At 41.3% G+C, this 11,022-nt stretch overlaps 2 protein-coding genes and 1 pseudogene across 2 annotated transcripts in view; all 3 read right to left on the bottom strand.

The window, feature by feature from the left end:
• LOC102260965 (gastrula zinc finger protein XlCGF7.1-like) overlaps positions 1-5,107 on the bottom strand; it is a 10,780-nt gene extending 5,673 nt beyond the window's left edge. The window contains exon 1 of the mRNA XM_014536806.1: positions 4,046-5,107. Coding sequence (XP_014392292.1) covers positions 4,052-5,041 — 990 coding nt within the window. The 5' untranslated portion in view covers positions 5,042-5,107 and the 3' untranslated portion in view covers positions 4,046-4,051. The remainder of the gene's footprint in view (positions 1-4,045) is intronic.
• On the bottom strand, positions 962-2,306 carry LOC102260684 (annotated as a pseudogene).
• Positions 5,108-5,792: 685 nt separating the features above from the next.
• LOC106725483 (zinc finger protein 547-like) overlaps positions 5,793-11,022 on the bottom strand; it is a 12,221-nt gene continuing 6,991 nt past the window's right edge. The window contains exons 3-5 of the mRNA XM_014536832.1: positions 6,433-6,545; positions 5,931-5,938; positions 5,793-5,796 (exon numbers count right to left, since the gene is read on the bottom strand). Coding sequence (XP_014392318.1) covers positions 5,793-5,796; positions 5,931-5,938; positions 6,433-6,545 — 125 coding nt within the window. The remainder of the gene's footprint in view (positions 5,797-5,930; positions 5,939-6,432; positions 6,546-11,022) is intronic.

Genomic DNA, 11,022 nt, shown 5'->3' with positions numbered 1-11,022 from the left:
CCAGGCACATGCCCTTGACCGGAATCGAACCTGGGACCCTTCAGTCCGCAGGCCGATGCTCCATCCACTGAGCCAAACCGGTCTTGGCGGTCGCTGGCAGTCTTATTCCATATTGAAATAATGTCCTCCTGAAACCGGACAGAGACTACAGCCTCACAGACCTCCCCAACCATGAACTGTTCCCCCCACATGGCCAGGATGAGATTCTCCCAGCAACGCAATGCCAAGCCCTTCCGCAGCTGAACAATCCACTTGCCACCATTTTTATTTGCATCATCAGAAGAAAAGGTGCCAATCTGTTTGATATACTGTTCATAGCTCTGTGAGCTGGTGGGAAGGCAGGGGGTTCTCCGGGAGTACCAGAAAGTGTAGTTGTACTGCAAGGATGCTCTGCTGGTCCCAGGACAACAGCCTTCCTCCTGCTGCTGCTTTGACTTTTGTCCCGTTCCATTTTTTCCTTCTCACCATCTTTCTTTGTGCTGTTTTCTTCATTCTGATCATGGTCACCACTGTCATCATCTTTCAATGCGTCAAACTTGTTGTTCATCCTCTCGCTGTCGCCACTGCCTCGATAAGCTACTTTTAAGGCTAAATTCTTACATACCCTTCCTTCCTGTCTTTGGTGTAAACTTGGGGAGCTGACTTCATTTCTCTGACACTGAACTTTTTCAGCAATTTGATATGGGACGCACCACAATGAGACCTGAGTGGCACAGCACCTGCCTCCCTGCAGCAGAGTCAGCAGCTTTTTATAGGTCCCATTTCTCACTAAAATGCACCCAAAGACAAAGGTGCTTGTGGGCATCGGGGGAGTGAGGAGTGCCTGCCTGGGAGTGTCTCTGCAGAAGTTGCTGATTCTGGTCAAGGGCATGTACCTGGGTTGCAGGCACATCCCCAGTAGGAGATGTGCAGGAGGTAGATGATCGGTGTTTCTCCCTCATCGATGTTTCTGACTCTCTGTCTCTCTCCCTTCCTCTCTGTAAAAAAATCAATAAAATATATTTAAAAAAAGAAAAAAAGAGTAGCTATTGACTTTTGGAAGCCACACAATGTTCCATCCAGCTGTATGTCCATACACATGAAAAGGTGTTCTCCTGGTTGAGTGAAAACAGCATGGTCCTTTGGATCTATAACAATGATAATATCTCCTGGCTCCAGTCCTGATTCCTGGTCTCCTTCACCATGGAATGTTATCTTCTGATAATCTTTCAATATGAATTTATAGAGTTTTCTTCTCTCAAACTTCTTCCTTCTGTTATAGATTTTGCCTCTAACTTTTGGACTGATCCTTTCCCCATGGCCCTGGCACTCCATGCACTCAGACTGAATTTGCTGAACCATTCTAGGGCTTATCTGATGAATGTTTATTTGCATTCCAGTACCTGGCCATTTGGACAGCGCACTACAGCTCCTTTCTTACCACCTCGGCCTTCACATTTATCACAAATCACATTCTTTTCTAGAACTAGTTTTCTTGCCGCACTATTATGTAAGTCTTCTAATGTACGGAGAGTTGATGCACAACTTTTTTACCTCTCCTTTCTCTGTGCATCCTTCCTCCTCCACCAAAAAACATATCAAAGATGTCCATCGGGAAACCAAAACCACCACCTGCTCCACCTTCCATAAGTGCTTGGTCTCCTCCTTTATCACTATGCATCCCTTTTCTTTGCATCAGAGAGCACTTCGTAAGTTTGAGAAAACTGTTTAAACTTCTCTCCCTTCATTTGGATTCTTATGAGGGTGGTACTTCAAGGCCAGCTTCCTATAAGCCTTTTTCAGTTCTTCCTGGGTGGCACTGGGTTTGACTGCCAAAACATCATAGTAAGTGGTTGCTTTCATCATATTTGACAGCCGGTGAGCAGGCTGAGGCAGGTGTGGAGGAGCTGGAAAGAGCGTGTTGCTGCGCGCAGCTGAGGCAGCAGCTGCTCCACCACCTCACACCAAGCGTTCTGGAAACTTCCCTTAATAAAATATATTATTTTAAAAAAAGAATATCAGAAAAAAAGTTGAGTTACTAATATAACTTGAATAAATCTACAAGTATTTATGAAAAATCAATTAAAACAAAAAATAAAGTTCTCTATGAAAATGGAATGTAAATCCATGGAAACTAGGAAAGCTTTGAAGAACAGGGACACGTTAAAATAGGTAATGAAGCAATTACACAGTGAAACACACAGTCAGCATTAGGACTGTAATGATGGTTTCAGTTTCATGCACATATCAAGATTTATGGCCGAACCGGTTTGGCTCAGTGGATAGAGCGTCGGCCTGAGGACTGAAGGGTCCCAGGTTCGATTCCGGTCAAGGGCATGTACCTTGGTTGCGGACACATCCCCAGTACGGGGTGTGCAGGAGGCAGCTGATTGATCTCTCTCATCGATGTTTCGAACTCTATCCCTCTCCCTTCTTCTCTGTAAAAAATCAATAAAATATATTTTAAAAGTAACTAAAAAAATAAAGATTTATGAAACACTATACTTAACATATGTAACTTACTCATTACAGCTGTTAAAAATGGTTCAACATAAAAACAAATGTACGTTCATCTATTTTAAAAGAACAGGTTTTGCAACTCTATATTCAGTCCACATTCATATGCCCTCTGGGTGAGAGTTTCATGTCAGTACAAAAAATGTAACAAACAATGAAGAACTTTCACCGAAAGCCACAAAAGAAACATCCTTGGACTAACGACAGCCTTTGTCTCCATCTTTGTTTTGCTGCCTGAGCGCCAATGCCTCTGATGGGAACATCTGAGAAGCTACAAGAGCCACAAAACATCTTGATTATAATCAATGACAATGAATGCTCCACAGAAGATAAACATGCCTGGGGTCCCATGGATATGTGTGCACAGAACTGCTGTAGTCTTTCCTCAAAACAATTCCTGGATGCCCAGGTAGGTGAGGACCATTCCATGTAATGGGCTGCAGTCTCGTCCAACAATTATTAGGTCAGTGTTTCTTCAGTGAAAGGGTTTCCCTCACTTCTATGGTCCTCAAACCAGTAAACATCACCGGTGAAATTGTAGGCATTAGGGCACATGGCCCTCTGCAAGACCTGGGCAAGACATACCCTTCACATGTATTGGAATCCCTTGCAAACAAGAAAAAAAATTTAATGCTCCCAGACATACTTGAGGTTGTCACAGCTAACCCCTCTTTTGGAGTGATCTCTGTGTCTCAAAGCATCCAGACATCACATGAGGATTAGAGAGTCCAGAGTATTTCTTAGGAGAATATGGGCAGCAGTGTAAATTTGCCAAAAACTACTGAGCTAATTTCTGCACCATACTGTTGCCCCACGGGCAAAAAGGTTTCAGACCCCATAAAAGTTGTTCACCTCATCATGCTTGGAGAGCCCCGACCTTCTTAAAGCTAACCCACACATTAAATAGAACAGCCAAGATTAAAGAAGTCTTGGTAAAAAGCCTTCATTATTGTACAAACCAAAGAGATATGAGACAGGCAGTTCTTCCACTTATGACTGAGGCACTCAATAAATTTATCACTGGCCTGCAGGGAAAGCATTCCCTCTGCAACATTATGTTTACTGGGGCCATCTGTAATGAGTCCCATGTGGCAACGCATGACAGGGAAACAAGAACGAACTATGGGCTCGGGTATTCCTCATTTTCTTCAACAAAAAAGACAGCAGAGTTAGCTTCACTGGGCACATGAGGATGGTGATTGATGCCATTTGTAGGGACCTTATAAGTGGTTCAGGTGAAATACCATCAACAACAGAAATAAGAAGCGACATAGATCTGGCAGGACATCTCTATATGTTAGAACGTGCAACATAATTACATAGTGTTCCGACATTAAAACAAAGACAACTACAAAAACTCTTATGGGAACTTTACATAATGTAGGTGATTAAATGTATGAGATACAATACAGAAAAATGAGGATTCACAAATTTTCTTGTACTAATGTTAAGTCCTAACTAAGAAACTACATTTCCTACATATCTAAGAAATGTCTCACATTTATAATCTTATGTAGAGAGCGAATTTAGAAATTTGGCTGAGACATACCTCATATTAATTGCACTCATAATGGCTTTCCCCATTGTGAACTCTCTGATGATATAGGAGACCACTTCTGCTTTTATAAGATTTTCCACATTCACTGCATTTATAAGGCTTTACTCCTGTATGAAGACTTTGATGATAACGAAGGCCATACTTCCATGTGAAAGATTTTCCACATTCACTGCATTTATAAGGTTTTTCTCGAGTATGGACTTTCTCATGACAATGAAGATTGTACTTAGTGGTAAAAGATTTCCCACATTCACTGCATTTATAAGGTTTTTCTTGCGTATGGACTTTCTTATGAAAATGAAGATTGTGCTTAGTGGTAAAAGATTTTTGACATTCACTGCATTGATAAGGCCTTTCTCCAGTATGAATTCTCTGATGATATTGGAAACCTATTCTACTTTTAAAACATTTCCCACATTCAATGCATTTATAAGGCATTTCTCCCGAATGAACTCTCTGATGACGATGAAGGTCAGTCTTTCTGGTAAAAGATTTTCCACATTCACTGCATTGATAAGGCTTTTCTCCAGTATGACCTCTCTGATGATATTGGAGACCATTGCTACTTTTAAAAGATTTCCCACATTCACTGCATTTATAAGGCTTTTCTCCCGTATGAACTCTCTGATGACTGTAAAGGCTGGTCTTCGTGGTAAAAGATTTTCCACATTCACTGCACTGATAAGGCTTTTCTCCTGTGTGAACTCTCTGATGACAATGAAAATCGGTCTTACCGGTAAAAGATCTTCCACATTCAGTGCATTGATAAGGCTTTTCTCCTGTATGAACTCTATGATGATATTGGAGACCATTGCTACTTTTCAAAGATTTTCCACATTCACTGCATTGATAAGGCTTTTCTCCAGTGTGAACTCTCTGATGATACTGGAGACTACTGAAACTTTGAAAACATTTTCCACATTCACTGCATATAAAAGAATTTTCTCCCGTATGAACTCTCCGATGACGATGAAGGACGGTCTTCATTGTAAAAGATTTTCCACATTCACTACATTGATAAGGCTTTTCTCCTGTATGAACTCTCTGATGACAATGAAGGCTGGTCTTATAGGTAAAAGATTTCCCACATTCAGTGCATTGGTAAGGCTTTTTTCCAGTGTGAACTCTCTGATGATATTGGAGACCACTAAAACTTTGAAAACATTTTCCACATTCACTGCATATAAAAGGATTTTCTCCCGTATGAACTCTTCGATGACGATTAAGGTGGGTCTTCGTGGTAAAAGATTTTCCACATTCAGTGCATTGATAAGGCTTTTCTCCTGTATGAACTCTCTGATGACAATGAAGGCTGGTCTTATAGGTAAAAGATTTTCCACAATCAGTGCATTGGTAAGGCTTTTTTCCAGTGTGAACTCTCTGATGATATTGAAGAACATTGCTCCTTGTAAAAGATTTTCCACATTCACTGCATTTATAAGGCTTTTCTCCTGTATGAACTCTCTGATGACAATGAAGGGCAGTCTTATAGATAAAAGATTTCCCACATTCACTACATTGATAAGGCTTTTCACCAGTGTGAACACTCCGATGATATTGGAGACCATTGCCACTTCTAAAAGATTTTCCACATTCACTGCAGTTATAAGGTTTTTCTCCTGTATGAACTCTCTGATGACGACGAAGGACGGTCTTAGTGGTAAAAGATTTTTGACATTCACTGCATTGATGAGGCTTTTCTCCAGTGTGAACTCTCTGATGATGTTGGAGACCTTTTCTACCTTTAAAAGATTTTCCACAATCACTGATTTTATGAGGCTTTTCTCCTGTATGAACTCTCTGATGATAACGAAGGGCAGTGCTACTGGTAAAAGATTTTCCACATTCACTGCATTTATAAGGCATTTCTCCAGTGTGAACTCTCTGTTGAAAATGAAAACCAGAAAATTTGGTAAAATATTTACCACATTAAGAGCACACACAACAACCACTTCCAAGATGGACACCTTTTCGCTGAATAAACGTGTGGGAGCAACTAATGTCTTTCTTACTTTCTTTTCTGCTGAAACAATTTTTTCTCCTTTGAAACGCCAGCCCACGCATAAAAATAGCATTTGGGCTGTCCCTGGTCTGAGTACCCTTTAGGTGGAGATGTCCTGACCCAATAAGGACACCCTGCCCAACATCCCTGCATGTGAAATGATTCTGGGAAACATTGAACTTCCAGCTGTTTGCAAGTGAGATCCTCTCCACACCTCTAATGAATGTCTTCTCTCTCACATGCTGCTGGTGAAATTTTGCACACAAAGAAAATCTTTTTGCACATGCCCCACACCTCAATAGTATTTGTCTGTGTTGTGTTCCCTGCAGCTTCATCACGTGGAAAATGTTTCCCAAGACTAGCCCACAACTCTCACAGGGTGACTCCTCTGGGAAGACAAGGGTAAATTTGGATTCCTTGCCTGTGACAATCTTCCAGAAACTTTTTGTTCAGTCACGATCTCCACATTCTCTTCCCCACAGCAGCAACCTGAACAAAAGGAAACGTAGGTGAAGTGCATGTTGACCTGACAAAAACAGAATATCTTCAACACAGATGTTTCTCTGTCATGACTAGACATGATTCCCTACAATGATTTTCAAGACGAGTGAGTCAGACTCTCAGGATATGGCTGTTATATATAACATGGCCCAAAAGGTCACTGGATGAGGAAAATCTCACCAAGGGAGGACAGAAGCATAGGCTGGCACAAAAAGAAGAGAGGCAGTGTCTGCTCGTTATTACTCCACAGATGGCTTCCTTTAGGACCGTTCATGCTGGCGCTATGAGTCTGTGTAGAATAATTCCAATGTGTTCAAAACCATAAATGATCAATCATACTAGAGCACATAATGTTCAGCGTCAATATAATAAATAATACATGTGCACTCTAAGGCCTAAAGGCATGGAACAATATTGGAGTGCAATAAAGCGAGATGTGTGAAAGAGGTAGAGGTGCAAAGTTTAGAGAGGTTAAGGTTATCCATGAGCTGGGAATCTGAGTAGAATTATCAGTATTAACACTGAAAAGTGTCAACATTAAGCAAGTAGAAGTAGAATTGATTGAGGAGTGGGCAATGGTAAGACAACATTGTTGAACAAAATGGGTTCCTAGTTATAAATGTAACAAAGCCCAGGCGTGAAAACTGCCCCCACAGCCCTTCACCAAGGCAAGACTGCTTCAGGGTCTAGCTCAGGGGTGGGCAAACTTTTTGACTCGAGGGCCACAATGGGTTCTTAAACTGGAACAGAGGGCCGGAACAAGAGCATGGATGGAGTGTGAAAATATAAATATTCAAAGTAAACATCATTACATAAAAGGGTACGGTCTTTTTTTTTTATTTCAATAGTTTTATTCATTTCAAACGGGCCAGATCTGGCCTGCGGGCCGTAGTTTGCCCATGGCTGGTCTTGCCTGTCATTGATAAAGTCATGTTTCTCCTGTGATGCACAAAGGATTCTGCCTCTTAAATCCCAGTTGAGCCACTGCATGGGATAAATGATGCAAATCTTAAAAAGAAAAACTAAAAATATGGATGGTCAGTGCTGTGGTAGAACAACAATGCACAAAGGCGAACACAGACAAAAGACCTATGAGAGTGACATCAGCAAGATGGCAGAATGAGAGATAGAAAAAGGTTCCCCATCCCAGAGTAAGTAGACAGCTATCCATGAGAAAAACATCCCACAGTTAATGGGAATAAGAGTACCATGAAGACAAACAGTAATACAGAATACCAAATAAGGAAAACTGCATAGATAGGATGACAGGAAACTGGGTGAGGAAGCACATTTGAAGATACCTAAGGTCAAAAACAAGGGTTAATAATAACTAACTAACTAACTAACTAACTAAGTAAATAAATAAATACAGTAACGGTCAGCTCTAGCTGGTTTACTCAGTGGATAGAGTGTCAGTCCGGGGACCGAAAGGTCCTAGGTTCCATTCCAGTCAAGGTCACAGGCTGAAGTTTGTTGTGGGTTCAGTTCCAGTAAGGGGGCATGCAGGAGGCAGCTTACCAGTGATACTCTCTCATCATTAATGTTTCTCTCTCTCTGTCTCTCCTTCTCTGTCTCCCTTCCTCTGAGAAATCAATAAAAATGTATTAAAACAAAAGGGTTAGCCCTAGCTGGTTTAGCTCAGTGGATAGAGCATCAGCTTTTAGACTGAAGGGTCCCAGGTTCCATTCCGGGCAAGGGCACATGACCGGGTTGTAGGCTCCGTCCCCGTTGGGGGGCATTCAGGAGGCAGCCAATCAATGATTCTCTCTCATCATTGATGTTTCTATCTATCACTCTCCCTTCTGAAATCAATAAAAATATATTTTAATAAATAAATAAAAATAAAGGGTTAGCGTTACCACTATCAGCCACTGTGCTTCTATTCTCATTGATCTTAGTGGCCTGTTCTCTAAAAAACTGGAAATTTTTTATTTTAAACACCACAGAATGCCCTGGTCAGGGTGGCTCAGTTGGATGGAGCATCCTCCAGTGTATCAAAGGGTGGAGGGTTCCAATCTCGGTTAGAGCACATATCACAATGAGGTTTTCATATCTGGTTTGCATGTGTGCAGAAGGCAGCCAGCCGATTGATGTTTCTCCCCCACCTCTCTCTCTCTTTCTCCATTTCTCTTCCTCTCTATGTAAAAGGAATCTAATTATATAAACAGCTAGGGGCCCTGGTGGCCTAAATGACCGAACTGACAACCGAACACCGGAAGTCAATCCTGACCCAGCACTGACTGCCGAGTCTGGAGGTCTGGCAGCGCCAGGCAGGAGTCAGAGGTGGGAGTCAGTCCCGGGAAGGAGTTATTTCCGGGTCATGTAAGTGGAAACCGTAAGATATAGAAACAAAGAAGACCTATCCCTCCACCTGGGGAGATATTGGCAGAAGATTAGTAGGGAGCCAGAACTTCCACCAACTCAGAACAATAATGAATACCCATTTCCCCCCTGACCCCCCCACCCCTCCCCACACGCACACACACCTACAAACCTTGAGCCAAGTGGGGCACCTGGACTTGTACTCTCTTCTTTTTTTTTAAAATATATTTTATTGATTTTTTATAGAGAGGAAGGTAGAGGGATAGAGAGTTAGAAACATCGATCAGCAGCCTCCTGCACATCTCCTACTGGTGATGTGCCCGCAACCCAGGTAAATGCCCTTGACCGGAATCGAACCTGGGACCATTCACCGCAGGCCGAAACTCTATCCACTGAGCCAAACCGGTTTCGGCATGTACTCTCTTCTTGAAATAATGAGATGGCACCTCACCCTTCCCTTTACCAGAGCAGTAACAAAGCAACCCAGATAAAACGGCTTAAAAAGATCCAGAGTTTTAATGCTCAAAATTTCTAGGTTTCAATGATCAAATTAGTCATACAAAGAAGAAGAAAGATCTAAAACTGAATAAAAAAGATAATAGAGACTAACACTATTAGTGATGATAGAGTTATTTGATAATAAGTTTAACGCAGCCATCAAAACAATCTTTACATGAGTGATTTTGAACATCCTTAAATGGGAAAAAAAGCAAGTTATGGCAAGTAAATAGAAAGTCTCAGCAAAGAAAATGAAGCTATAAAGAAAAAACAGATGAAAATTATAGTACAGAAGACTATAATAACTGAAATAAATAACTCAGTAAATAGGCTCAAAGCAGAAAGGATAAAACAGAGGAAACACTCAGGGAACTAGAAAATATAACCATAAAAATATCCAATGAGAATAGAGAGAAAACGGGCTTGAAAACAGCAACAGGAAAAGATCAGAACCACAGGAACCAGTGGAGTCATAACAAAAACAACAACAAAAACAACAACAAAAAACACACCACAAAATAAAACTGTAACATTTGGAGTCCAGGAAGAAATGAAAGTAGATGGAGCTGAAAGAGTACTTGAAGAAATAATGGCTGAAAACTCTTCCAATTGGTCAAAAGACAGAAACACTCAATTTCAGAAGGTGAGGAAATACAAAATGAAATAAACCCAAAGATATCAACACCCACATCATAGTCAAATTTCTGAAAAATAAAAACAAAGAAAAGAATCTTGAAAGTTCTGACTGACAAATAGCACTTCATCTATAAGGAAAAAGTAATTCTCATGAGAATAGGTTTCCCATTAGAAACCATAAAGTCTAAAAATAAAAGAACTGTCAACAGAGTCCTATTTCCAGTGAAAATACCATACAGCAATATGGGGAAAATCAAGGCTCCTCAGGAAAGAGAACACAAATGTAAAGAAGAATTGATAAAGGATAATATCTCAATCTCAAAAAATATATGAAATATATTCAATATCATCTCTCCAGGTAAACTCAAATTTGTTCCTCCAGGACTTACTTACCAGGATAGCTAAAATTAAATAGGTTTATAATATTAATTATTGGCAAGTATCTGCAGGATCTGGAACTCTCATTCACTGCTGGTGGTTGTATCACTTGGATAAAAGGATGGGCAAAACAGTACCTTCTGCCCTACCCGGTTTGGCTCAGTGGATGGAGCACTGGCCTGGGGACTGGGGGGTCTCGGGTTCGATTCAGGTCAAGGGCATGTACCTTGGTTGCGGGCACTTCCCCAGGGGGGAAGTGCGGGAGGTGGCTGATCAATGTTTGTCTCTCATCGATGTTTCTAACTGTCCATCCCTTTCCCTTCCACTCTGTGGAAAATCAATAAAATTCATTTTTTTTAAAAAAGAAGATCCAATAAAACCACTCAGTAACCCTGAAAAATGAAAGGATTTATCCTGATTAAGAACTCTGAAGAGGCCGAAACCGGTTTGGCTCAGTGGATAGAGCGTCGGCCTGCGGACTGAAGGGTCCCAGGTTCGATTCCGGTCAGGGGCATGTACCTTGGTTGCGGGCATATCCCCAATAGGAGATGTGCAGGAGGCAGCTGATCGATGTTTCTCTCTCATCGATGTATCTAACTCTCTATCCCTCTCCCTTCCTCTCTGTAAAAAA

Source organism: Myotis brandtii, unplaced genomic scaffold (assembly GCF_000412655.1).
Source record: "Myotis brandtii unplaced genomic scaffold, ASM41265v1 scaffold1656, whole genome shotgun sequence".
In the NCBI taxonomy this organism is placed as follows: Eukaryota; Metazoa; Chordata; class Mammalia; order Chiroptera; family Vespertilionidae; genus Myotis; species Myotis brandtii.
The sequence above is the reverse complement of the archived record's forward strand: the minus strand, read 5'-3'. Positions and strand labels throughout refer to the sequence as shown.